Source organism: Hippocampus bargibanti, linkage group LG13, assembly GCF_051943395.1.
Source record: "Hippocampus bargibanti isolate YZ-2025 linkage group LG13, ASM5194339v1, whole genome shotgun sequence".
In the NCBI taxonomy this organism is placed as follows: domain Eukaryota; kingdom Metazoa; phylum Chordata; class Actinopteri; order Syngnathiformes; family Syngnathidae; genus Hippocampus; species Hippocampus bargibanti.
Genome location: NC_142746.1, coordinates 3,817,424 through 3,845,136, shown reverse-complemented (window position 1 = coordinate 3,845,136; position 27,713 = coordinate 3,817,424). Strand labels below are relative to the sequence as shown.

At 40.0% G+C, this 27,713-nt stretch overlaps 1 protein-coding gene across 2 annotated transcripts in view; it reads left to right on the top strand.

Moving 5' to 3' along the window:
• Positions 1 to 26,917, top strand: part of nvl (nuclear VCP like) — a 31,654-nt gene extending 4,737 nt beyond the window's left edge. For both annotated transcript variants that reach the window (XM_089011838.1, XM_089011839.1), the window contains exons 5-24: positions 201 to 291; positions 412 to 454; positions 2,020 to 2,214; positions 2,814 to 2,904; positions 3,955 to 4,043; positions 5,151 to 5,285; positions 5,516 to 5,617; positions 5,706 to 5,823; positions 7,154 to 7,298; positions 8,913 to 9,246; positions 10,523 to 10,741; positions 12,072 to 12,176; positions 12,865 to 12,927; positions 15,437 to 15,556; positions 17,994 to 18,093; positions 20,143 to 20,249; positions 21,340 to 21,416; positions 23,425 to 23,516; positions 24,556 to 24,653; positions 25,572 to 26,917. In XM_089011838.1, the coding sequence (XP_088867964.1) occupies positions 201 to 291; positions 412 to 454; positions 2,020 to 2,214; positions 2,814 to 2,904; positions 3,955 to 4,043; positions 5,151 to 5,285; positions 5,516 to 5,617; positions 5,706 to 5,823; positions 7,154 to 7,298; positions 8,913 to 9,246; positions 10,523 to 10,741; positions 12,072 to 12,176; positions 12,865 to 12,927; positions 15,437 to 15,556; positions 17,994 to 18,093; positions 20,143 to 20,249; positions 21,340 to 21,416; positions 23,425 to 23,516; positions 24,556 to 24,653; positions 25,572 to 25,616 (2,369 nt within the window). In that variant the 3' untranslated portion in view covers positions 25,617 to 26,917. The remainder of the gene's footprint in view (positions 1 to 200; positions 292 to 411; positions 455 to 2,019; positions 2,215 to 2,813; positions 2,905 to 3,954; positions 4,044 to 5,150; positions 5,286 to 5,515; positions 5,618 to 5,705; positions 5,824 to 7,153; positions 7,299 to 8,912; positions 9,247 to 10,522; positions 10,742 to 12,071; positions 12,177 to 12,864; positions 12,928 to 15,436; positions 15,557 to 17,993; positions 18,094 to 20,142; positions 20,250 to 21,339; positions 21,417 to 23,424; positions 23,517 to 24,555; positions 24,654 to 25,571) is intronic.
• The last annotated feature ends 796 nt before the right edge of the window (positions 26,918 to 27,713 follow it).

Sequence of the window (27,713 nt, the reverse complement as noted above, 5' to 3'; positions counted from 1 at the left end):
AAATATTTTTATTAAATATTTACTTGTATGACAAATTCTGCTATGTAGGAATGGTTTGCTATACATGCTCATTGCTGTGCAAGTTTGTGGTTTTCTCTTTGCCTCAGACATGTAGTTGCAAAAAAGATGCACACTGAACACTGGAGTTATTTCAATCCATATGCGTTCTCAAATGGATTGCCTGGTGACTTTGCTCCTAGTATACCAAGCCATAAAAACGGAGTCTGAAATTAAGGATCTGGAGACTGCCCACCTGACAAAGCGAGCCAAGCACAGCCACAATGAATCAAGGTAATTTGTGTTGTGTACTTTTTGTGTGCTTGATGGTCGGTACCTGAGTGTGTACACCTGTTGGGGCATCTGTGTGGGAACAAAAGTGCATTCTTTCAACATTGCGTTTGCTCTTCATAGTGACAACAGCGACAGCAGTTCTGAAGACGCACTGGAGAATATGGTAAGTTAGTTAGAAGTCTGCTCAAACATATTTGTTATTTTAAACATTCATATAATTATTCTTTCGTCACATCACTAATATCAATAATACAATTGGCCAAAATATTCTTCCACAAGGAGGTCACGGCAAAGCTTATCAGAAGCCTCTTTTAAAGGACAACCGACGCGTCCGGACAAGTTGTGTCCATAATTTGTAAAATTACTTCAGGTTACTTCTACTGAGCGTATTTTACGAGGCATATAGCTATATTTTATGTTTTAAGACTCTCGCTGCATATTCAGGAAGTCGTTTTCGAGTTGATCACGATGCCTGACGTGACATCACGTCTTGAACGCCCCTAACCGAGGAAGCGACACACAATGCATTTTGGGTACTTTGTTTGGTCTGAAAACTTCGTGTTAACATGTGTTGATGGCGAAATTAGAAGGAAAACACATAAATAACGCAATGGTGAATTGTTGTGTGTTGCACCAAGACTACTATTTGAAACTAGTTGACACAAATTCCCAGCAGACAAATCAGCCCATTTCCAACGGAGCTTGGGCGCCATCTTGTGCATTTTCTTAGACGCTACATTGGAGTCCTGACGGCTCGAATTGATACGGGAGGACTTCTTTAATCGATTGCAAACATTTATGCTTTCCTCTTCAGAACTATTTGAATCATATTCATAACTGGATGAGTAACAAGAAAGCATCTTCTCCGAATCTGAAACCATTGTTTTAATTCTAGAGCAAGGCAAGACGTCCTGGCGTGACGTCACGAACAAAGGGGCGGGACCTTCTGAAACTCGCCATTTCCGGGGTCATTTTGAAGTAGTTTTGGGACACTTTAAGTCATTTTTATTGGTGTTTTGCATTTGACTAAAAATATCAGCCCGCGTGTTTTGGGTATTTTAGATGCTATAAAACGTTTTTCTGATGTCACTTAGGTAACAAAAAAATGGTGTCGGTTGTCCTTTCAATGTTTTTACTTATATATTTATTTTTTGTTTATTTTTGAATTTCCGCCTTTCTACTTTATTCTGGCGGGGAAAAAAAACACGCCAGCTGTGACAAGAAAAAGTTTTTTGTCACTTGGAAGTGTTTTCATTTATTGTTACTTTGCCAATCGGTATCCAAAATTGAAACACTTCATAGAATGTACTAATAACTGGTATAATTGAATATATTTGTTTGTAAATCTGACTAACACTATTCAAAGTCCTGCCACAAAAAAAATAATAAAAATAATTAATAACTGACTGGCCTCCCTGTGTGGAGTTTGCATGTTCTCCCCGGACCCGCGTGGGTTTTCTCCGGGTCCTCCGGTTTCCTCCCACACTCCAAAAACATGCGTGGCAGGCAGATTGACCACTCCAAATTGTCCCTAGATGTGAGTGTGACTGTGTGACTGTTGTATGTCTTCGTGTGCCCTGCGATTGGCTGGCAACCAATTCAGGGTGTCCCCCGCCTCATGCCCGAAGACAGCTGAGATAGGCTCCAGCAACCCCCGCACCCCTAATGAGGAATAAGCGGTACGGATAATGAGATAAGATGAGAACTGACTGTTTTCACTTTCTGCAGAACACCAGTCACATGAACAACTCCCTTACATCACTTTACCAGAAAGGAACCTCGGATTCCAGCCCCTACTCGACTGTTGGCGATTTGTCCAACACAAGTAAAATTTCCACCGGAGGGTGGTTCATTGATCGAGGCAAAGGTTCTTCAAAGACCAACATCTTAATGGACTTAAGTGAAGATCGGGCGATTGATACAGTAAGCATGAGTGTGAATCTACCCTTTGTAAAAAAAAGCCTTTCTTACAGTGGCCTTGTAATGAGCATACCTGCCTTATAGATCTGAGTTTCCAAATTCAACTCTCAACCCGATCCTTTCTACTTTGAGTGTTGCCTTCTTCTATTGCTTTTGTAGATTTTCTACAGGTACAATACTCAGGTTTCCTTTCATGTGCTAACTCAGTGCAACCAATTCAGGATGTACCTCACCTACTGCCCAAGTAGAGATGAAATAGGGCCCAGCATGCTCACAGACCTTAAGAAAACTATTATTTGTCTGAAAATGGAGAAATTCATGTGATATGTGGATTAAAAATGTACTGCTTTGTTATGTAAACATGTAATTTAAATTGAATAGTACTTTACTTTTACTATTTCCTAAAAATATATTTTTATTGTAACTCTAAATGAAAAATAGCCTTCTGGATAATTCTGGCATATTTTCTCAAATGCTTTTTAATATTTACTACTGTCCCTCACATAAAGAAACAAATTGGATCAGTCATATCTACATTATTTTTTTTCCATTTGATTCTTTCTCAAGCGATATTGTGAGATGAATATTGTTTTTATCAACAGAAAGAGGTTTCCACGTTGGAGCCTTCTAAGAAATTAGGAAAAAGAAAAAAGGCAGATAAAAAATCAGAGACGCTGACTACAAGCAAGAAAGGTATGTTTGATTCTCCAGGAAATCCTACTTGGAAAGTGTTTTGAGTGGATTATAGTACAACCCAACCTATATTACTTTTCATCTGACATTGAGTCTGAATATCTACAGGTATATTATAATTCAGCCATCTTGCATATTTATAGATGTTAACTGTCTAAAATGTACAAATTAAGCGCTTGTTATTGAAGCTTTTAGATTTGTAAAACTATAGACTAAGTTAAATAAAGATCACTGTTATGGCTTTTCTTCGCAAATGGGTTTGTCACAATCAAAATGTTAAGAATTTATTGTTCAATTACTTGTTTAATAGGTCAAATTTGTCTTTTGCCATCAGTGTTGTGTTCGGAACCATTTTAAATGGGTTATTGCTTAGCAATAGTATTTCTTTTTTTCATTTGTAGTTGCTATTTTTTTGTATTTTTGTTATGTTATTTGTTTTTTAAATTGTTGTGTTTATTTTTTGTTTTGTTTAATTCCTGTCTCTTTAATTTGCTGTTTTGTCTAGTTTGTTGGTTTTTGCACTTTCGGACTACTAGATCGACTAAGAATCATAAATTAATCATCTTCACTGGTTCAAATTGAAGTTCAGTATAAATCCGTTTTTTGTAACATGCAGAGATTGTTTCAGCCTTGGCTACATCTTATTGAAAACAAACTGTTTGTGGAGGATGTTGCAGTTATTCAACTGTGAGGCCTAAAGCAAAACCAGTATTTTGGAATGATACTCCAATCTTTGATTAGTGTTCACCACAACAGTAGACTGCTGAGAATGGAGTACAAAAGTGCAAATTGTTCTGCTCGCAGCAAACCGACGTCCTCCCTTGTTGTCGTGGCAGCGTTATAGAAATTAAACATGACCAAAAATTTAATGGTTCACACAGCATGACTGCTGTCCATTGAAAACGATAGAGAATGTCTCAAAGTGATATTGCTGGCTTATGGCCAGAAATGAGTAGCTGTGCACAGAATTGTGAAAAGCCGCCAGGTTCACGGAGAATTTGAAAACAATTTCAATGGCATCTTCTTGTTTGGTGTGCTCTTGAAATTCAGGAATTCCGTTGGCAAAATCAAGATCAACAAAGCTGCAGTATCCCACGCTGAAGTTTGAAGATGTTGGTGGGAATGAAACGACATTGACGGTAGGGCAGTTCCTCAAACCAATTTTGATAACACACAGAAACAACCCAAGGAAATATAAAATGCATTTTCGAAATGATGGAATAATTTATCGAGGGTGTGGGTTGGTGGGAATTAAACCCCTTAAAATAATCTGAAGTTCAAGACCCGGTCCGGCCTCCGTGTGTGGAGTTTGCATGTTCTCCTTGGGCCCATGTGGGTTTCCTCTGGGTCCTCCAGTTTCCTTCCACATTCTAAAAACATGCATGGCAGGCTGATTGAACACCCTAAATTGTCCCTAGGTGTGAGTGTGAGGGTGAATGGTTGTTTGTCTCTGTATGACCTGCAAATGGCTGGCAACCAGTTCAGGGTGTCCCCCGCCAAGTGCCCTAAGAAGGGTGAGATAGGCTCGCGTGCCTGCCGCCAACCTCATTAAAGCACAACAGACACCATTTTTTTGTTTCCTAACTGACATAAGAAAAACATTTTATCGCATCTAAAATACCCAAAACATGCAGGCTGATATTTTTAGTCAAACGCCAAACACCAATAAAAATGACTTAAAGTTGCCCAAAACTGCCACTAATCAGCTCACAACTGGAGAAATTCAGAAAGTCCCGCTCCCATGTTCGTGACTTCACTTTGGGAACCTGGGCGAATCCGGCGATCCTGGCCCACCCACAAACTGCCTTGCTCCCGAATGAAAACTGTGTTCAGAAAGTTCGGATTCTGAGAAGATGCTTTCTTGTTACTCATCCAGTTATGAATATGATTCAAATAGTTCTGAAGAGGAAAGCATAAGTGGTTTGTGATCGATGAAAGAAGTCCTTCCGTATGATCAAACACAATCATATCCCTAAACAACAAAACTTGCAGCAGTAGTGGAGTTTGGAGATGCAATCCACTTCTTCAATCTATTTTTGCGCTCCTGTAATGTCTCCAGAAGTAATGCAATCACACTTTTTCCTCTCACTCCCAACTGGGTACTCGGCTGCAAATGCAGCATGCCTTCCTCGAAAACATTAACACGAGAGCTGAACTACCGGTTCAATATTTATTGTGTACTTTTATTTTTGCAACTCCTTAAATGTAACCTATTTGGTATTATTCATTTTTATAATATTCTGCAGGAAGTGTGTAAACTCCTCATTCACATGCGGCACCCAGAGATATACCAACAGCTGGGAATGGTTCCTCCTAGGGGCTTTCTCCTCCATGGACCTCCTGGCTGTGGAAAGACCCTGCTTGCACAAGCTGTGGCAGGGGTAAGTAGACCAAAGTAGACTTTGTTAAAAAAAAGTTTAAATTATCCAATAGATGTTGTTCTACTTCATGATTGTGTCCCACTTGTTGATTCTTGACAAAAAAAAAATAAATTTAATATGTTTATGTTTGAAGCCTGAAATGTGGCGAAAGATTCAAGGGGGCTGAATACTTTTTTTGCAAGGCACTGTAAATATGTATAAAATATACAACGTATATATGTTGATTTCAGGAGTTGGACCTCCCGTTGCTGAAGGTGTCTGCTCCAGAATTAGTGTCTGGGGTATCTGGAGAGTCTGAACAGAATCTCAGGGAGCTCTTTGACCTTGCTGTGGTGAGGCTGCTTTATTTGAAGTTTAATTGACAAATCACATTTTTGTGTAAGTTATTGTCTGAACCTGTTTGGTGCATTTCTCCTGCAGAGCTCAGCTCCATGTATCCTGTTTATTGATGAGATAGATGCTATAACACCAAAGAGAGAAACAGCCTCCAAAGACATGGAAAGGAGGATTGTCGCCCAGATCCTCACCTGCATGGATGGTACAAGCATGCAAGCACGTACACACATGCACACATACACATACACACACACACACACACACACACACACACACACACACACACACACACACACACACACACACACACACACACACACACACACACACACACACACACACGTAATACTCGGTAAATTAGAATACCGTGAAAAAGTTCATTCATTTAAGTAAGTCAACTTAAAAGGTGAAATGAATATATTATTAAACTCATAACATGCATTGAAAGATAAGCACCAAAGCCTGGTTCAGTGACCATGGGATTCCTGTGTTTGATTGATCAACAAACTCACCTGACCTTAACCCCATCGAAAATGTATGGGCCATTGTCAAGAGGACGATGAGAAACATGAGAGAGCAATGCAAAAGAGCTGAAGGCCGCTATTGAAGCATCCTGGTCTTCCATAACACCTGAGCAGTGCCATCGGCTGATATCATCCATGCCACACCACATTGAAGCAGTAATTCAGGCAAATGAGGGCCCAACCAAGTACTGAGTACACAAAATGACGATACTTTTCTGCTTGCTGACGTTTCATTTATTTAAACTATTTTTTTCTGTTTATTTCATGTGATATTCACATTTTTTTGAGACTCCGAATTTGCGGTTTGCATATGTTGCAAGAAATAAGAATGAAAATTCTAACAAACAAAAGTTTGAAATATCTTGCAGTGCATGTTATGAGTCTAAATAATATATTCATTTACCCTTTAAGTTGAATTACTTTAATAAATGAACTTTTCCACAATATTCTAATTTTCATCGTTTTACCTGTACATTATGTAATACAAAGGGTCTCAAACTCAATTTACCTGGGGGCCGCTGAAGACAGAGTGGGTGAGGCTGGGCTGCATCAGGATTTCCATAAGAAAAGTGCTGATAAATCAATCCAATGATCCCAAATACTGTATCTTTATTTTTCAGAATCAGAATCATCTTTATTGCCAAGTATGTAGAACACACAAGGAATTTGTTTCCGAATAATAAGGAATAAGGAATTTGTTTGTTTGTTGTTGTTTAACACAACTAATTAAATAAATAATGTATAATAAATCATACATTAAGTTCTCTAACCTTTAACTTTATGAACACAAAACAAACATTAAAAAGGGAATTGTTCTGCAATTGTTTGGCTTTGCAGCGGGCAAGACACGCTTGCCTCCAAACCCGGAAATATATTTCTGGCACCGGTGTGAATGTGTGTTGTCAGAGTTACACCTCTGTCTGAAAACAGTTATTAGGAGAAAAACATGCTCACAACTTTAATTTCTAATTGAAACCTTTTTTTCCGTCCTTTCTTACATCTTGACAGACTTGAACAGTCACACATTTGAAACGCAACTCCTGGTAATTGGCGCAACAAATAGGCCAGACTCCCTTGACCCTGCCCTGCGTAGAGCTGGCCGCTTTGACAGAGAGATATGCCTTGGTATCCCAGATGAACAGTCTCGTCTAAGGTTCGTAAAATATGACATTGTTATTCAAGCCATTTTCAAATGGAGACTGATACGATAACATTGTGAAAAAGCCTAACCATGAGTGGTTAGTCGTATCCAAAACTTTAATTTATTTTGTCTGTCATGTCGACTGTGGGGGCGGCCCGGTAGTCGAGTGATTAGCACACCTCACAGTGCAGAGGTCGCTGGTTCGCGTTCCAGTCCGGCCTCCCTGTGTGAAGTTTGCATGTTCTCTCCGGGCCCGCGTGGGTTTTCTGCCACACTCTAAAAACATGCATGGCAGGCAGATTGGCCACTCCAAATTGTCCCTAGGTGTGAGTGTGAGAGTGACTGTTGTATGTCTTTGTGTGCCCTGCGATTGGCTGGCAACCAATTCAGGGTGTCAGCCGCCTTGTGCCCGAAAACAGCTGAGATAGGCTCCAGCACCTAATGAGGAATAAGCGGTACAGAAATGGATGGATGGATGTCGACTGTGGACCCCTAGTGTCCCAACATTTTTCTAAGCACAAATGCTACCCCTTCCAATTCACATTTGTCAGACTGTCATGGACACGCATCCGAGCATTTCAGACTGCTCTGTTGTCCCTTCTCAAATGATGAGAGACATGTATTTTTGAAGAGCATTTCTGCATACAGTGATACCTTGGTATCACTAAATTGGTTCCCAGACAGTGTGTAAGGCGAAAAGTGTGTATCGCAAGAATTAATTTCCCATGGGAAACCAGTAAAATGAGAATAATCCGTTCCCAGGTCCCCATAAAACATAATTTCCTACTTTCTAATTTTCTAAGCCTTAAAACGACACAAAATATAACTTATTTTATGTATAATAAATGTGCTATGGTATTATAATTAAAGAAATAAACTGTACTATATAATACGGTTGTTTTATTTACCTTTGCGATGGTCATTGATGGTTTGGTGGAATTGAGTGGCCGGTTTCATCAGCATGAAACACTTGATGAGGAACATAGCCTTCTTCTGTCACCATCTTGAGGAATGATCCCTTGCAGGTGCTTTCTCTGCGATAATTTGACCTAGTTCCTCATCAATCGTGTTCTGTTTAGCTGGGTTGATAGCTTTTTGCATCAAGTGGACAGATGGCTTGTGCGGGTTATTTGTGGAGCCTGCTTGATGGGATATTTTAACCTTGCAGTCTACATTCTTCCTTTAAACTATCAAAGTTGAAACGAGTCCACTGTATGTCGCCTGCCTGTTTAATGTTTAACCCCCCCCCCCCCCCTCACTGCTGCGTTCTTGACCAATCGCGTGGCTGTAACCGAAGACTGGCTGCCATTTTGTTGTTAGGAGAAAAGGCTCGTTTGAGAACGATACATCACTCATTGTGGCGCTCCGTGTGTATCCCGAAAAATAGTTCGTTTGCCAAGGTAACATTTTCATACATTTAACGTTCGTAAACTGAAAAGTCCGTAAGCGAAGGGGTTCGTAAACTGTACTGTATTTCAGGATTCAAAGTTTTTGATGATTTTTTTTCTCATTTTATACTATTGAGTTCTTTGAGTAGTGACTTGTTAACCATGTTTAAACATTGATGTGTTTATTTAATTAAGTATTAAAAGGGACAACTAAAGTAAAACAAATGTGTTTTGTCAGGATTTTAAAGACTTTGTGTCGTAAACTGAAGATGCCAGAAGATTTTGACTATGGCAAACTGGCTCGCCTCACCCCAGGATATGTCGGTGCCGATCTCATGGCACTTTGCCGGGAAGCTGCCATGAATGCTGTCAACAGGGTTCTGTTGTTAGGGAAAGGACCAGAGAAGAGCAAAACCAGCATCCTCAGTACTGACTTGCCACTTGAGACTGCAGCTGTGACAAACGACAGTACTGAGAATACCTATACAGCATCATCACCAAGGAACACAACCTCAGAAATCGTCGCTGTTAATCGGCTATCTCAGGATAATTTGGGACATGAGGATCTGCCGGTAAGGACTACCTATCTCTCTCGTTTGTACACTGGCCATTATTAACCTCCAGAAGAATGTTGCCAATGATTACAGTCAATATGTCAGTCCATTTGACATTCACGTATATAAGAAATACTTTGCAGAGTTGTCAAACTCAATTGCACATGTTGCCACAACTCAAAAGAACACGTAATTCATTATTTTTTTGGACAGACTAAAGCTGTTTGTTCCTGTTATATTACTAAAGCAGTTTTACTGTCCACTTGTACACATTGCCCCATACTTCTTCACAATATTGAAAGGACAACTGACGCCTCCGGACAAGTTGTGTCCATAATTTGTAAAATCAGTTCAATTGACTTCTACTGAGCGTATTTTACAAAGATTCCACCGCATACAGCTATATTTTACCTTTTAAGACTCGCGCTGAATATTCAGGAAGTCTTGTTTTTGAGTTGGTGACGATGCCTACTGTGACGTCACGTCTGGAACGCCCCTGACCGAGAAAGCGACACACAATGCATTTTGGGTACTTTGTTTGGTCTGAAAACTTGTGTTGATCCGTGTTGATGGCGAAATTAGAAGGAAAACACATAACGCGATGGTGAATCGTTGTGTGTTGCACCAAGACTACTATTTGATACTAGCTGACACAAATTCCCAGCAGACAAATCCCATTTCCAATGAAGCTTGGGCGCCATCTTGTGTATTTTCTGGCATGCTACATTGGAGTCCAGATGCCTCAAAATGAGACGTAAGGACTTCTTTAATCGATTGAACTATTTGAATCATATTGATAACTGGATGAGTAGCAAGAAAGCATCTTCTCCGAATCTGAAGCCATTGTTTTGATTCTCGAGCAAGGCAAAGACGTCTTGGCGTGACGTCACGAACAAGGGGGCAGGACCTTCTGAAACTGAAACTTTCTGAGGTCATTTTCAAGTACTTTTGGGACACTTTAAGTCATTTTTATTGGTGTTTTTCATTTGACTAAAAATATCAGCCTGCGTGTTTTGGGTATTTTAGATGCTATAAAACGTTTTTCTGATGTCAGTTAGGAAACAAAAAAATGGTGTCGGTTGTCCTTTAAAGGGTCAAATCGTCAGGGTGCAGTAATAAATACGGAATGCATTTTCATCAAAGTAGTTTAATTTTGTTTTTTTTTTATTTGAGAGATTTTTAGAGATGTGTGTCTGATGTTAACTTTCCACGAAGAGTTACATTTCAGAATCAGAAAGCCTTTAAATGGGGACATTTCCTCACATCAAGGTGGTTTGTGTTCTTTTTCTAACAGGGTGACCTGTTGCATCTGCTGCAATTGCTGAAGAACACAGATACTCTACCAGAGCATGAGCTGACCAGCCTCTCTCTTCTCATGTCAGACTTTGAGACATGCCTTTCAAATGTGCAGCCTTCGGCCAAGAGGGAGGGCTTTGCCACTGTCCCTGATGTCACATGGGATGATGTTGGGGCCCTTGAAGAAATAAGGGAAGAACTTACAATGGCCATCTTGGTAAAGTGGTTTTAAATTCCTCTTGAATGTTTTCCCCTGCTTTAATGTTTTTTTTTTTTTTAACTGAGGGATACAATACATATTGATTTATATAGTGCTTTAACAACAGCTGAAGCTGCAACAAAGCGCTTTACATGGACAGGTATCTTATACAGGAAATAAAGCAGTCACAAAATTAGTAGAAAGCACCAGGTTGAATGCCAAAGAGTGAGTTTTGAGACGGGTATAGCTCCTGTGTCAATTTTACTTTTAGAGGAGGAAGGATGTAGCCCCTAGGTCGATTTTTGGGTGCCCTGATTGTGTAATTTGGCCTGTCCGGCAATGGTAATAGCACCGGTGGTGGCAATTGGTGGTGATCGCGCTCCTGCAGGGCGAGCCAGTGGGCGTGCGGAGCGTGAAACAAATGATTGTAGAACCGGGCTGTGAGAGAGCGGCGGATTCGTACCCTGGGCAGTCTTTGGTGCAACGTGGCATGGCTGTAGAGCAGGGTTGCTCACTTTTTCAACACGGGAGCTACTTTTGAAAAGACCAAGTCAAAATGATCCACCCATTATATTTATTAATAAATATATTGCCGATTCTTGCAACCTATGTTGATGTATAACCGCATATGTAGCACAACATAACTCTGTACATTTTTTGCCATTACCTGAGTTCACGCCGATAACTAGCAGACGAGACAAACGCACTTGGATAATGTCATCATGAAAAAAAAGTCCCACTCCAATTCCATATGAAAGTGATGCTTTTTTTTTCTTCTGACTTCTAGCTCCCCCACTCGTTTTTATACCATATCTTACGTTTAAGAGGATACAACCGAGCGAAAATTAGGATGTAACTAACGACTAGCTTGTTAACTTTACGTTGTTTGAGCACACACAGTGTACCTAATAATGAGACGTCATATGATTGGTTGTCCGGTGTGCCAATCAAGCAAAGGGATGGCTGATTGGCTAACGTCGAGGTTTTTCCCCCAAAACAACTCAACTTTATTTGTATAGCGTCAGTTCATGACAAATGTCACTCAATCTACCAATAGTACCTTGGAGATCGATTGGTCGATCGTGATCGACGTATTGAGCACCCCTGATGTAGAGCATGGAATGAGATGTGATTCAGGCATTAGAAGGAACCCATGGTCTCACAAGAGTCTTGATCTCATACCAGTAGTCGACTTTAAATCAGGAAGGGCTGGCAGGGAGAGCAAACACGTTCTTTGCGATTGACCATCTGATCACGCTTGACGTAATGGGCACCTATGTTTTAAAATGTTTAAATTTATTGCCATCTCAATTACAAATTAAATATAATTTATCCATGTGTCGTGCAGGCACCAGTACGTTCTCCTGAGCAGTTCAAGGCTCTTGGTTTGAGTGCTCCATCAGGAGTGCTGCTTGCTGGTCCTCCAGGCTGTGGAAAAACCCTTCTTGCAAAGGTTCTCCAATACACAACATGCCGATTCGTTTGTGAAAATAAAAATGTTGTCTAGTGAACTGCAATTAACAAGATGGCTGACATCACTCACCAGCATTTCCAATCCTGCATCAAAAATGCTGAACATGTCAAGGTGTTTCCATGGTTATTATGCCAAGCAACCAAATGATGCACCTTTGTTTTTGGCATGTCTGCCCACCTCACTGCGTTATATCCTTCGCGCCTTTTCAGAATCAGCCACAACTGCCCTGCGCATTTATATTAATAATAATAATGATAATAATGATAGTAATGATAATGACGATAATGACAACAATACATTTAATTTCTAAGCGCCTGTCAAAACTCTCAAGGACACAGTCACGGGATAAGAACTTTTTTTATGCAGATGAGCAGCGGCAAATATTTAGCTACCTACTCCACAAAAATACATTTACTTTCATCCTCTTTGACATTGGATCATGTACAATGGCCTACAAGTGCCTCTTTGTCAGCTGTGAGTGCACACGGGAAGCAGAGAAAGCAGGAAGCGCAACGATGGACGAAAAAGTAAAAAGCAAGAATTGACACCAATCGTATAGATATGGGGCTTTGCGCTGGCATGGCCACTCTCGGTAGCAATGTTGTGCCCTTGTACAAAGTGACTTTTACATTACCTCTTGTTTGAAAGTCTTACTCTATTGTTACAGGCGGTGGCCAATGAGTCAGGTCTCAACTTCATATCTGTCAAAGGACCAGAGCTTCTGAACATGGTGAGTTACAAAGCATGGCAATATGCTTGAGTTGAATATTCATTCACTCCACGTATTTCCAATCAGTTGGATGTCATAGCCCCAGCTTGATGAAGAATTAAAAGAAGGCAGACCGACATGCAAAAGAACAGGAAGGCACTGTGGGTGCATATGACTGCAATGTGTTTTCCAATGTGTGTAGAGTATGTATTTTCCTGTACTGTATGTGTTGTCCAATGTATGTATAGTCTATGTGTATTTATTGCTGAATGCATATAGCAGCATAGAGGGCCTGCCCTCCGAGAATAGTTTCTCCTCCAGGACACCTAATAAAAACTCAAATCAAATCAATTTTCACTAACATTTACAAACAACCTTATGCATTTTCTCTGGACTCAAGTAAGATCGTAATTCCGTAACACTTTGCAACGCTTGTGTCTTTGTTGGAATAGGTGTGTATTCAGTTGGTTCTTCATCCTCGTCATTCTGGGAATCTTCTGGGGCATATTTGGCTTTGATTTCTGCTGCGATATCCGCATCTGACGAGTTTGGGAATGTTGCAATGTCTTTGTCCACTGCAAAAGACGATGCAATGTCGGCGACTTTCAGCTTTTCAGCCAACACTGCAAGAGGAATGTTGTCTTCTTCATCCTCTTCATCATCTGCAGATGTTTCCTCACTGCTATGTTCAAAATTGCAGTGACGGAAGCAGTTCTTGATGGTGTTTTCGGACACCATGCTCCATGCTCTAGAAATTGCTCTAATGGCATCCAAAACAGTCCATTGCAGCTCTTTCCCCTTATCCATCGCTTTCATGATCTCTTGTAAAAATATTGTTCTATAGTGGACTTTGAGATTTTGGATGATTCCCTGGTCCATGGGCTGAATATGGCTTGTGGTGTTCGGTTGCAAAAACACCACCCTGATGCATTTGAGGTCGTAGCTGTCTGGATTGGGATCGGCTGGACAGTTGTCGATGACCAAGCATATTTTTCTCTTCTCACGCCTGAGCATTTTATCCCAGCTTTGAAGCCATTCATTAAAAATGTCTGACGTAATCCAAGTGTTTTTGTTTGCTTTGTAGGTGACCGGCAAACTCTTCACCCCACTGAAGCACCTTGTTTTTTTTTTTTTTTTTTTTTTTTTTTTTTTTTTGCTTTCCCGATAACAATAAGTTTTAATTTATCGGTACCCGTCATGTTTGCACATGGCATGATTGTAAGTCTTTCCTTGGAACGCTTACCCCGCGGCAATCTTCATCTTTGTAGACATATGATTTGTCTGGCTGCAGCTTGTAAAACAAACCAGTTTCGTCAACGTTGTAGATGTCGTCGGGTTTGTAATCCCTCAGCAGTTCTTGCAGTCTGCCATTGTGCCAGTCGTCAACTTGGTTCTGATCCACTTTCTTGGCCTCTCCAGTAATTTTGCGTACCTTCAGATCCTTCCGTTCTTTGAAGCGATTTAACCAGCCTTTGGAGCATTTGAAGTCGTCCTGGCCCAATTCTTTTGCAAGCGTTTCTGCCTTGGTTTGCAGCATCACTCCTAATACTGGGATGTTCTGGTTCCTCGCTTGCCACATCCAGGTATCCACCGCGTCCTCAACATCATGGTGCGCTGCCTTTCTCATCTTCTTTGATCCAGGTCCGAAGTCCCAACGCTTCGTATGCCGTCTCTATTTTATCCTTACTCTTCAACCACGTTGATAAAGTATTTTGCGGCACATCCAATTCTCTTGCAATGGAGGATTTGCTCCTTGTTGGATTCTCCTCAACAGCCATGATTGCCTTGTATTTCGTTCCGAGGTCACAATTTTCGTTTCGCCATGGTAGAAAATGGCATCTGCTACACTGCGCAAGACACGGAAGCTGGTCACGTGACCAAGACCGATACAGATTTCGATAATGGTGGTACTGTATAGAAACCGCTAAGCAAATATCGATTAACCTTAAGCTGCTTTTGCATCGATATAAACATAGCAGAATAGCCGGCGGGAGATGAAAAAGGGCACCGTAGTAACCGGATTATCGTAATAACTATGTATCGTACTAAACGGAACTAATTATACATAAAAAGACTAGAAATTTGCCGGGAAATGAAAATAGTATTGTAATAAGCAGGACTATCAATATAACCGATATCGATTTAACGAGACTTTACTGTACTTATTCTCATCTCTTATTTTCTTGTTTTCAATCAGTCAATCATCGTTTGACAGGTTAACCAGCCTTATCTTGTTTTATTACCAAGCTGTTTTTTTCAACTATATTTTAGATAAGAAAATAAATATAAATTCTTATATCTTTGCCCGTATTGATGTCTCTCATTCCTCTGGTTAAAAGCAAACCATCATGCAGAGAACAAAAAATAAAAATCTGAATGTGTGACCCAGGAGATTTGTCCTGGTTCCAATCGATTCTTCACAACTGCTTGTTGATGAAGAGACTGTAGTATAAGTGTAACAACAGTAGCATAAGTGTAACAACAGAATCAGAATTGGAGACATTTCCTAATTGTCACCTTATTTGAACAGTATGTTGGCGAAAGTGAGCGGGCTGTTCGACAAGTCTTTCAAAGGGGCCGCAATTCTGCTCCTTGTGTGATCTTCTTTGATGAGATTGATGCATTATGTCCTCGACGTTCAGGCCATGAGGTGAGTAAATATTTACTAAATATAGATACAATATGAGGACAACCGTGACTTTTCATTCACGATGAAGTAAAGGAAAACAAGTGTTTTTCCCTGTGCTTCTCCCCTAGTGTCACATGACCAAACAGATAACAGGTGGAATTTGGATTGGTCATTATAATAATACATTTCATTTTAAGCGCCCTTCAAAGCTCTCAAGGACACTTTACAGTCACAGACAAGCATAGGTACTATAATAAATAAAATACAATCACAAATAGAATACAATAAATAAAATATTGATGAGAAGGTTTCTTCAGCCGTCATCTGTACAAAAGTGAAGGTTTCGGACGTTTCGCCTCCTATCCAAGAGGCTTCGTCAGCGAACTAAAGTCTGACTGGTCGTCTCGGCCCTATTTATATATCCCTAATGTCCAGACCTGGTGGCGCCGGCACAGCTATGATAGGTCCCTACTCTCAGGTTGGGGGGGCAGAGGACCCCTCCCTGTGGCCCCACTGATTGTTCCTACATTCCTGACTAACGACTGGCCTATTACCCCCACTCCCACCGGTATCACCTCATCAGCATAACGACCCTCATCAGCATTACGAAAGTTGCCTAACCTGTTTTGCCTAAGCAGGCTATTGTATGAGCGATCCAAATTGAACCTCACCCCACCAGACCGGTTTAATGAAGGATTTTGTTGTTTTATAAGAATCGCTTCTTTTACCCCCCTTTCAAACCATCTATGTTCTTTCGCTAAGATTTTAACCTCATTGTCGTCAAATGAGTGGTTGCTAGCTTTTAGGTGCAAATGTACTGCCGATTGAGGTCCACTTATATTATCCCTGCGATGTTGATAAAGTTCAAATTCTCAAAAAAAGACTTTATCTTTGGACCACTCCTGTACGACTGAGAGCTTACACAGACATAAATAAAATAGTTATAAATACAAACAAGAGAAAGAGCTACACAGAAAAGGGGATTTTAAATTGGTGGGCTTTGAGATGCGATTTGAAGTTGGGAAGAGAATCAATGTTACGAATGTTGGGAGGAAGTGAATTCCAGAGAGGGCAGTGCAGCTGAAAGCCCTGTCCCCCATCGTGCTGATACGGGCAGGGGGGGCATACAGAGGCGGAGGGAGGAAGAGTATCTGAGGGAACAAGAGGGAATCGAAATTATCAGTCCTTATACAATGTTATGTTTTTCAGTAACGAATGATTTTTGTCATTCGTTTTCAGTAATGAATTATTTTTGTAGATTAATTCATGTTCCCCAAATGCTATATTCACTCATTCACTGCCAGGCGATGTGCAAATGTGTCCACTCGAGTGGCCGGGTTTTTGTCATTTTCACTCAAATTGCAGGACCCACAGAATATTGAGTTTTAATAATATAATAATAATAATAATATGTTTAATTTCTAAGCGCCTTTCAAAAATCTCAAGGACACTTTACAGTCATGGGATAAGTTTTTCTGCGGCTGAGCAGCGGCAGCCACACGCGACAGCGTTCACTCAACCCGGAAGTACATCCACAATAACTTTTTTTTTGTGCGGGTAAGCAGCGGCAGCCATTCGCGCCAGCGTTCAGTTTTAAGACTACATAAACATTCAATGCAGTGTAAGAAACCTTAGACTCTCTTCTTTCATCATAAAAAAAATTGAGCTTACTTGACTGTGGAGCAGTTTGGAAATGGGCCTAAAATTTAATAGTACATTTGATTAAGACCATGTTTCTTGATCAAGGCTTGGAAAACAACATGTTTAAATATTTGGGGGCCAATACCAGAAGAGAGGCTGCTGTTGATCACGTCTAAGACCGATGTGCCAATACTTAGGAGAACCTCCTTAAAGGACAACCGACGCCTCTGGACAAGTTGTGTCCATAATTTGTAAAATCAGTCGAAATGACTTCGACTGAGCATATTTTACAAAGATTCCATGGCATATAGCTATATTTTTTACGTTTTAAGACTCGTGCTGAATATTCAGGAAGTCTTGTTTTTGAGTTGATGACGATGCCTGACGTGACGTCTGAAACACCCCTGACCGAGAAAGCGACACACAATGCATTTTGGGTACTTTGTGTTGATCCGTGTTGATGGCGAAATTAGAAGGAAAACACATAACGCGTACAGGTGGGTTATGACTGTTATCTTGAAAAAGTCCGACAAATATTCTCTATTGGCCTCTTTAACTGTGATTTGGTGATTAGATCGGCAGTCTTTCCAGATTTGATAAGAGACCTGCAATGTGTGTTTTTTCCAATCACATACCCACTGCCTCGTTGTGCAAATTTGGTTGTTAAACCACTGCCTCAAACAGTAGCTTGCATTCCTTCCTTGATACAGAGGTGACATTCCACTTGGCAAGAGCCAGTTTAGAAAATTGATGGATGTTTTTACGGGTGATGCATGTCCTATATGTCTGCATTGAATTTTTTTTAAACTCTCTTCAGTCAGGAGCCAGCATACGTGTGGTGAACCAGTTGCTCACAGAAATGGATGGCTTGGAAACTCGGCGACAAGTTTTTATCATGGCTGCGACCAACAGACCAGGTAATCATCCAGATTTTGTCAAGGCATGTTGGAAAAATTGTTCTACTTGCTGACTCTATGGCCCGCTCATATTATAATAGTAATTGTAGTGATTGTTGTAGTACTTGTTGTAGTAATTGTACTAACTAGTAATTGTAGGAATAATAATAATAATAATAAATTTACTTTCTAAACGCCTTTCAAAACGCTCAAGGTCACTTTACAGTCACAGGATAAGTTTTTGTTTGGGTGAGCAGCGGCAGCCACACACGCCAGCGTTCACTCAACCTGGAAGTACATCCCCGATATACCAAATTGGCCTGAGCCAGCTGTACCTGTCTAAACACTGAACTGGAAATTTTGACACAGAATATTTTTTTTGTTGTATGCCCCTTATTGAGGTATGTACTACTGAATCAGAATCGGAAAGCATATACAAGTCCCACTATGGGGAAATTTGCAATAAAGTCAAAGTCGGCTTTATTGTCAAATATGCTCATATGCATTATATACAGCACAGATGAAATAAATGCAAGACACTTATGACTTAACCAACCTAATAAACATGAAAACGCCAATTTGCCAGGAGAGAGGGGAGCCGCCACGTGTTCCATCTTGGGGGAAAAAACCAAAATAACAAATACAGTAAAGTCTCGTTAAATTGATATTCTCGGGAGTCGGAAAAAATATCGATATAACCGGACTATCAATATATCCGATCCTGCGGCATGTAAATTTACTCCTTGCGTTCAGAGAAATAGTATCGTAATAAGCAGTACTATCGATATAACCGATATCGATATAACGAGACTTTACTGTAATATGAAAACACAAAGACACAGACAAGTAGCCATGGCCCATCATACGGCTGAATTTTTATTGTATTTTTTCAACAGAGTTCTGATTAGCATCCAGCCCTGCTAATAGAAATCTTTGTTGACAAAAATGTTTATATTTATTCAAAACATTTATACAGCAATCAGAAACGTGAATGTTTGTCATGTTTGTCCGACAAAAAACACAATAAAACAAACCAATGTATTTCCATCCTCAATTTTTTTCCATTTTCTAATATGGAAAAAAAGCTTCAAAGAGCCACACGGCCGGTGTTAAAGACAGGCATTTTACTGACCGACAGGACTAAATCGGGGTAGTTGTCTCTATTCAACGGGTACAGAATTCACTTTAATCATTTGCCGCGGTAACACAGCAGTGGACAGAAACAGAAGTTCTTGTCAGCCAGTATCAAGAAAGACTCAAGGTGCTTTATAAACCTTTAGGTGTATGAAGCAAATACAATCTATCTCGTCGCTAATGAGTAACTACGTAGAATTATAGGTTTATAAGTGTCCACTGTGTTTTGACTGTGTCTCTTTCTCATTATGAATTGGTTGCACTTGTTACAGTATATAGCAGTTGAATCATTCTTGAGAATTATATAGATTTGCCACTCATCAATTCTTCAAAGTACTCTTTTCATCTTGCTTTCACACTACTGGCACCTGTTAATACATTGCCATCTTAATCCTTAATCACCCTAACCTGCTGCAGGTCCTTACCATATTTGTCTCTCTGCCTTGCCAGCCTGTAAAGATCAGTCTCACCTCCTTGCTGTCCAGCCTAGCATGCAAGTTATCATGAGCCTCTAGTTTGGCCTTTGCCACCTTTACTTTAACCGTGTGCTGCATCTCCTTGTATTGCTGCCTATTCTCTTCCGTCCTCTCAGTGTCCCACTTTGCTAACCTCATTCTATGTATACACTCCTGCACCTCCCCATTCCACCACCAAGTCTCCTTATCTACCTTTCTTCCAGTCGATACACCATGTACTTTCTGACCTGTCTCTCCGATTACGTTCGCTGTAGGTAGACCTTATACACACTAAGAAAACATGAAGGTCTGTATGTCTAAAAGTCACACTGTGACAGCGTGTGGCACCTGGTAATCTCTCCAGGATGTATTCTGCTTGTCAATGTCACGAGTGCTGGCCAAGTGGTTAAATTACCAGGAAATAATGTTTTTTTTATTATCATCATGAAACTAAAGAATTCTTTTTTTTCCATCTTGCCAGATATCATTGATCCTGCTATACTGAGACCAGGTCGTCTAGATAAAACACTGTATGTTGGTCTCCCACCTCCAGCTGACCGCCTTGCAATTCTGCTGACCATTACAAAGGTACATAAACTCATTTGCCGCCATTCCTGAATTTATTCGGGTTTTGGTTTTTCTTACAGGGGGTGCCGATAAAGCGCTGGTCAGACCTACTGCCAATGTTTTTTTTCCCTTCCAAGAGGGGGCACCATTTGCCTTTTGTCCGTGTTAGCACTTTGTTACAGCTTGAGCTGTTGTTAGAGGGAAATATCAATATGGATGTATTGTATTGAATTTTGGACAGCTGCTCCCATTTCACGCTCACGCTTTGAAGTGATTTTTATAAATTATGGACACAAGTTGTCCGGAGGCGTCGGTTGTCCTTTAATAGTACCACAATGGGGAAATGTGCAGGTAGGTGGGAAGATAAACCAAATATTCTAAGCATAATAAAAAAATGTCAGAAGACTGAGGTGTGTATACTGTAACTGTGCAAAAATGTTTCATAAAAAAAATGTACATAGTGCAAGTATAAGCCTTGAGTATAAACTGTCTGAAATAATGTCTGCCCGGATGCCCGTGGGTACAACTTTTACGTCGGGCGTACAACTTCCAGAATGTCTCCGCCCGGGAAGATTTTTTTTTCAAATCAAACGTTTGCTTTCTGTGCTTTATACAGTAAAGTCTCGTTCTATCGATATCGGTTATATAGATAGTACTGCTTATTACGATACTATTTCTATGAACGCAAGGAGAAAATTTACATGCCGCAGGATCGGATATATCGATAGTCCGGTTATATCGATATTTTTTCCGACTCCCGAGAATATCGATATAACGAGACTTTACTGTATTTGTAAAACGTGTATGTATTTATATATTATATTTGGAATACGTCTGTGTAAGCTTTCAGTCGAAATGTCCGAAACCTTCAAATTTGTACAGATGACGGCTGAAGAAACCTTCTCATCGATTATATTTGGAAAACTTTTTTTCATTCATTGAAGGTGCGCCTTATATATGGAAAAAGTTTGAAAATACACCATTCATTGTTAGTGCGTCTTATACAGTACTCCGGTGCGCCATATACACCAGCAAATACGGTACATGCACCTCTAAATGAAATGATCATCTTTTTCTTTGATTTTTAAAAATCTTGTCATCTATCTTGTAGAATGGGACGAAACCTCAGCTGGAGCAAGATGTTAGTCTGGAAGAGATTGCATACGATGAACGCTGTGACTGCTTCACGTAAGTTTCAAATGGAAATCATCCCACTTGCATTTCATGAATGCCCCAGTCGTAAGTCACGCCGGTCTTAAATCGGATGTTACCTCTATTACATTGTTACTATTGATAAAACGGTTTCTTCAGCCATCATCTGTACTTCTTTGAAGGTGTCGGGCGTTTCGCTCCTCAGTGAATGCTCTTCGCACGAGGAGCAAAACGTCCGATACCTTCAAAGAAGTACAGATGATGGCTGAAGAAACCTTTTCATCGATGGACCATTCCTGTATGACTGAGAGCCTACACAGAGGTATTGTTACTCTCACCATATTTTTAGCATTGAAAAGTGACACTGTATTATAACACATTGAATAGGAATCAAATGAACATCAATACAAGATTTGGTGCATTCATTTTTAATGGCAGGCGCAACCGATCCATGCGCACCAAATCCAGCAGACACATAAACAGCTTCTTCCCCCAAGCCATTAACTCTTTGAACTCTTCAACAGTAGCCAAAATGGAACTGTATAGTGCCACTTAGCAGTTTTTTTTTTTTTTTTTTTTTGACGACGATACTAGTGCAGCGTGTTCTACCGGAAACAAATTCCTTGTGTGTTATACATACTTGGCAATAAAGATGATTCTGATTCTGATGAAATATTGTCAATTCGAACTTTAACTTGCTCAGGGTCGCATTTTTTTTCCTTCTGTGTGGAAAAGGTTTGTTCTGTGTGACAACCGGTTCTTTTTTCTCCTGGTCGTTTGCGCTATATTATACAAATCCATTTCCCCTCTTAAAGGACAACCGGCAGCATTTTTTTGTTTCCTAACTGACATCAGAAAAACGTTTTATAGCATCTAAAATACCCAAAACACACAGGCTGATATTTTTTGTCAAATGCAAAACACAAATAAAAATGACATAAAGTGTCCCAAAACTGCCACAAAATGAGCTCGGAACTAGGCAGATTCAGAAAGTCCCGCCCCCTTGTTTGTGACGTCATGCCAGGATACTCCTTCGCAAACTGCCTTACTCCAGAATCAAAACAATGGCTTCAGAGAGTTCAGATTGGGAGACAATGCTTTCTTGTTACTCATCCAGTTATAAATATGATTCAAATAGTTCTGAAGAGGAAAGCATGAATGTTTGCAATCGATTAAATAAGTCCTTCCGTATCAATTTGAGCCGTCTGGACTCCAATGTAGCGCCCAGAAAATGCACAATATGGCGCACAGACTCCGTTGGAAATGGCTGATTTTTCCGCTGGGAATTTGTGTAAACTGACGCATTCTTTATGCATGCTAACGCAATTGGCTGCAACAGACAACGATTCACCATTGCGTAATTTATGTAGTTTTCTTTCTAATTTCGCCATCAACACGATGTTTTCAGACAAAACAAAGTACCCAAAATGCATTATGTGTCGCTTTCTCTGTCAGGGGTGTTCCAGACGTGATGTCACGTCAGGCATCGTCATCAACTCAAACAAACACAAGACTTCCTGAATATTCAGTGCGAGTCTTAAAACATAGCTATATGCGGTGGAATCTTTGTCAAATGGGCTCAGTAGAAGTCATTTGAAGCGATTTTACAAATTATGGACACAACTTGTCCAGAGGTATCGGTTGTCCTTTAAGTCTTGGTATAAATCCAACAAAATTCAAATGACTTTTCATCAATCAAGCGGAACCTTCATCAACGTCACACAGCCGCATTTAAAGATTTTGGAATTTGGTGCATACACAATGTACGTGCCTTGTTCATTTGAGAGAAAATTTAAGAATTACGGTAATTCTGCCTTGTGATTGTGAAATTTTGACGATGGAAAAGTGCCCTTTTAACTTCATGTCACTTACCCGGTGTTCTTTGAGGCAACAAATGTTCTGTTTATTTCTGCCTTGGTTCAACACAGAATAATCTGAGTTGAGAAACATGTACAAAATCAACAGCTTGATGACACCGGAATGTTTTTTAATATTGTTCCGCTTGTCTGTATTGATCTTAAATCAATCTGTCTGATTGGTACAGGGGTGCTGACCTGACTGCATTGGTGAGGGAAGCATCAGTAAATGCTCTGAAGCCCCACCTGAAGTCCTACTGTCTCCAAACTTCTTCCTCAGGTAACCTAAATCTTAACTCTCTTTTGGAATGGCATTTGTCAAATCACCGACGTGCTGAGAAGGCCAATTTAAAAATAAAATCGGGTGAATTGCCAGGCCAATCCATTAAAATAATGTCCTTCTGTGCAAAGAAATGTGTGGTGTTGTATCCATCTCGTTGAAGAAGACCTGATTTATAAGCCTAAAACCCTTTCTTTTTATACCCGACGGAAAGGTTATTAGGACATGGTAATCCATTAATTATCCAATCAGAGGCCTGGCAAACAAGTAATTAGGGAATGTGGTAGGTCAAGTATATCGGACAGACTCCACCCATATCGTGGCAAACATTGTTCTGAACTTTTCACAAGCTTTAGAATGATTTAAAACAGCAAATGTATTAATGTAAAAGCTCATGTATTTTGTTTTTCTACTTTCATTCCTTTCATCACTTCGCTGCTGTGAAATGTAAATTTCTCCACTGTGAGACTAATAAAGGCAAATCCAATCCAATCCAATCCAAACAGTCAAGATCAAAGGGTGGTGCAATTAATTTGCACCAGGGTGTTTCTATCTATATCCATCCATCTATAGATCCATCCATACATCTACACATGCATCCATACAACCACCCATCCATACATTCATCCATCTATACATCCACCCATACATGCATCCATCTTTACATTCATACATCTATACATCCATCCATCCATCTATACATCATGTGGAAGTGGGTGGCGACTGACTGAACTCATCTGCTTGACTGAATATTTGAGCCCAGTTAAGTCTCAAGTGCCACCGCACTACTCCCACTAACATCAACACATACTCCTGAAATTGTGTTCAAATGCTAATCAACGAAAAAAAGAAAAAAACACTAGCTTTGCTGACATTGTAGAATGTGATGGATTGTTCCAGCGTGAAGTTAATGGTTACCAGCTAGTAGTCCCTGAACTGTGTTTGTTACATGTTGTAAGATCTTTGTAATGGAGAACATGAGGAAAAAGAAACGATAACTAATCCTGTTTTGAAATGTGGGTGCTTTTGTTTCATATAGGTCACAAATTCTCTCGTGGGCATGTCGGTGATATCAGAGTGAGCAAAAAGAATGTGGAGGATGCCTTCGGAAAGGTTCGACCATCTGTGTCAAAAAAGGTAAACTTGAAAGTAGAATTGGCTAACTTGGCTAGATGTCATGCAGTCTATCTTACCCTTGAGCAAGCAACGTTATACTCCTTAGTATTGATCAAACACCTTGATAGAGATTAGACAGAATAAGAAATTAACATATTTAAACGTTTTCATGCTGTTATATGCTTCGTCAACATGTGTGACTCGAATACACAATTGAAGCCCAGAAAACCAGGGGTCAATCTGAGGTCAGCAGACAAAACAAATTAAACTGTCATCTTCATCTAGGAGATATGGCCTTGGACAGATTTTAGGACTTGGGAAACTCTTATCACCGAAGCAATTTACGACTTGAAACTCCTTCACAGGAAGAGCTCATTAGCCAGGTTACAAATGTATCAGTTCATGTAAGAGACAATGTTTTATTGCTTACAGCTTTTCGTGCTAATAACGCCCAGGGGCGTGGTATTCTAATCAAGAAAACTATGTTTTACTAATGTATCACTTAAATTTGCATATACTTTCAATAAATAGCTTGGCAGAGGGCTGCAGAATGCAGGTGTCTGTCATGAATGGCTACGTCTCCTGCTGGCAGTAAAGACAATCTTTCTGGGTCCGAGCCTTCGCCCACGGTGTCCGATCGAACATCTCTGACACACGTGTACACCTGTGGTTATTCTGGTTTTAGGCATTGAATTACTTAAAACAAGTAAAATTATCTTGATAACTAGCTGAAATATATTGGTATTAAGAACAAATGTTCTTGAAATAAGCCATATTTCATTACGTATGTAATTCCAAATAAGAAATATGGTCTTGTCAAACCAAAAACAAGTATTTATTGCAGTGATTGAAGAAATTTTATCGTATACGATTTGACGTTTTGCAGTGTAAACAAATATGATGCGACATGCATTGAAACACAAGTCCTTTTTTTTGCAGGACCAGATGATGTATGAGCAGCTGAAAGTGTCCCTGACAGGATAAATGCAAGACCAAATTGAAAAAGGATTACCAGTTGCAGTTTACGATGCGGTGGACTCTACAATCATCATTAATTATGAAATGCTGGATCCACCTTTGTAAAGGCTTGTTGTATGACAATAAAATCATTTGTAATTACGATTTGGTGTCGATAGTGAAAACAAGTGAAACAAATGGACCTCACAGGTAGTCTTGTCTGAGGTAATTTTTTTTCAGGATGTCGGACAATGCAATGATATGTAGTTGTGATGATCATTTTCTCTCGCAACGTTAAAGTACTACAGTGATACCTCGCCTTACGAATCTTAAATTCACGAGAATTTAATCTTAATCTCGCATACAAACTATTTTTCGGGATACGCATGGAGTGCCACAATGAGTGATGTGTCGTTCGCGAACCAGACCGTTCTAACAAGGAAATGGCAGCCGACTATTTTTTGTCCTCTATTCCCCACCCCCAGTCTTCGGTTAAAGCTGCACGTGATTGGTCAAGAACGCAGCAGTGAGGGGGGGAAAGGAGGGGGGTTACAGAAACAGACCTGCAAATAAAAATAGACGACAGAGAGAGTGTGAAAAAATGGATAGAAAACACAGTGAAATTTGGACTCGTTTCAACTTTATTGATAGTTCAAAGGCAGAGTGTAGACTGCAAGGTTAAAATATCACATCAATCAGGCTCCACAAATAACCCACACAAGCCATCTGTACACTTGATGCAAGAAGCACTTGATGCAACCCAGATAAACAGAACACAATTCATGAGGAACTAGGTAAAATTATCGCAGAGAAAGAATGGCAACTTCACTCGGCTAATGTCATGTCATCCATTGATGATTTCAAGGCTCGCCACGGATGGTTCGAAAACTTTAAGCGTCGTACAGGGATTCATAGTGTCATTCGTCATGGTGAGGCAGCCAGTTCTTACGATAAAGCTGCCAAAGCTTACAAGGAATCATTCCTCTAGATGGTGGAAGAAGGCTACGTTCCTCATCAAGTGTTTAATGCTGATGAAACACTCCATTCCATCAAGCTATCAACGACCATTACAAAGGTAAATATGACTTTATTATACAGTACTGTGTATTTCTTAAAATTACAATACCATAGCACATTTATCATACATAAAATAAGGTTTATTTTGTGTAGTTTTAAGGCTTAGAAAATTGTTTTATGGGGACCTAGGAACAGATTAGTCTCTTTTAACGGTTTCCAATGGGAAATTGTTTTTGGGGAAAGACACTTTTCGCCTTAGACCACAGGTGTCAAAGTCAAGGCCCGCGGGCCAAATCCGGCCAGCCACATCATTTTTTTTCGGCCCGCGAAAGCAAATCAAACTTGTTAAATTCCATGATGATTGCTAAAATCTGAGCCAAAATTTAATATTTTTGGATGTCAACCACAATAAAAGTCATTATTCTTGACTTCAGATTTGAAAACGAGTTATTCATTAATTTGATGTGTGCCTATATGTAATATTTGAAGGGATTTAAACATTCTAATGGGTTCCCCAAATTTATAACGGCCCTCAAGAGGAAACCATAACTACAATGTGGCCCGCGGCAAAAAATGACTTTGACACCCCTGCCTTAGACACTCTTTCCTATTTAATTGGAAACTGAGTTTGTGTACAGTATGTAGGCACAGGTTGTCGAGTACATTTTTACTCCGATGCTGCCAAAACATTCTCAGTACTGAACCAGAGAGAAAGCACTATATGGTTTCAGTCTGTCACTACCTTTCAGTTCAGTCAGTTCAATGACCACCATGCAGCCTTGAATTTCTGCATGTTGTTTCTTCATTAGTTCACAAGCTGCAAACAAAGTCCCTAGAGAATAAGGAAAAAAATCTTCAGAAGATACAAGATAAGATCTGTAAACATATTTCACAAAACAGATGTGGTGGATTCATATAACGTGTTTTTCAAGCTTTTTCGATCGGCAGCACTTTTTTTTTCATTGAAAAAAACAACAATAACTGAACCATCGATAAAGGTTTCTTCAGCCGTCATCTGTACTTCTCTGAAGGTGTCGGACGTTTCGCTTCTTATCCAAGAGGCTTCATCAGCGAACAAAAATCTTTTGCTGGTAGTTCCGTCCCTAT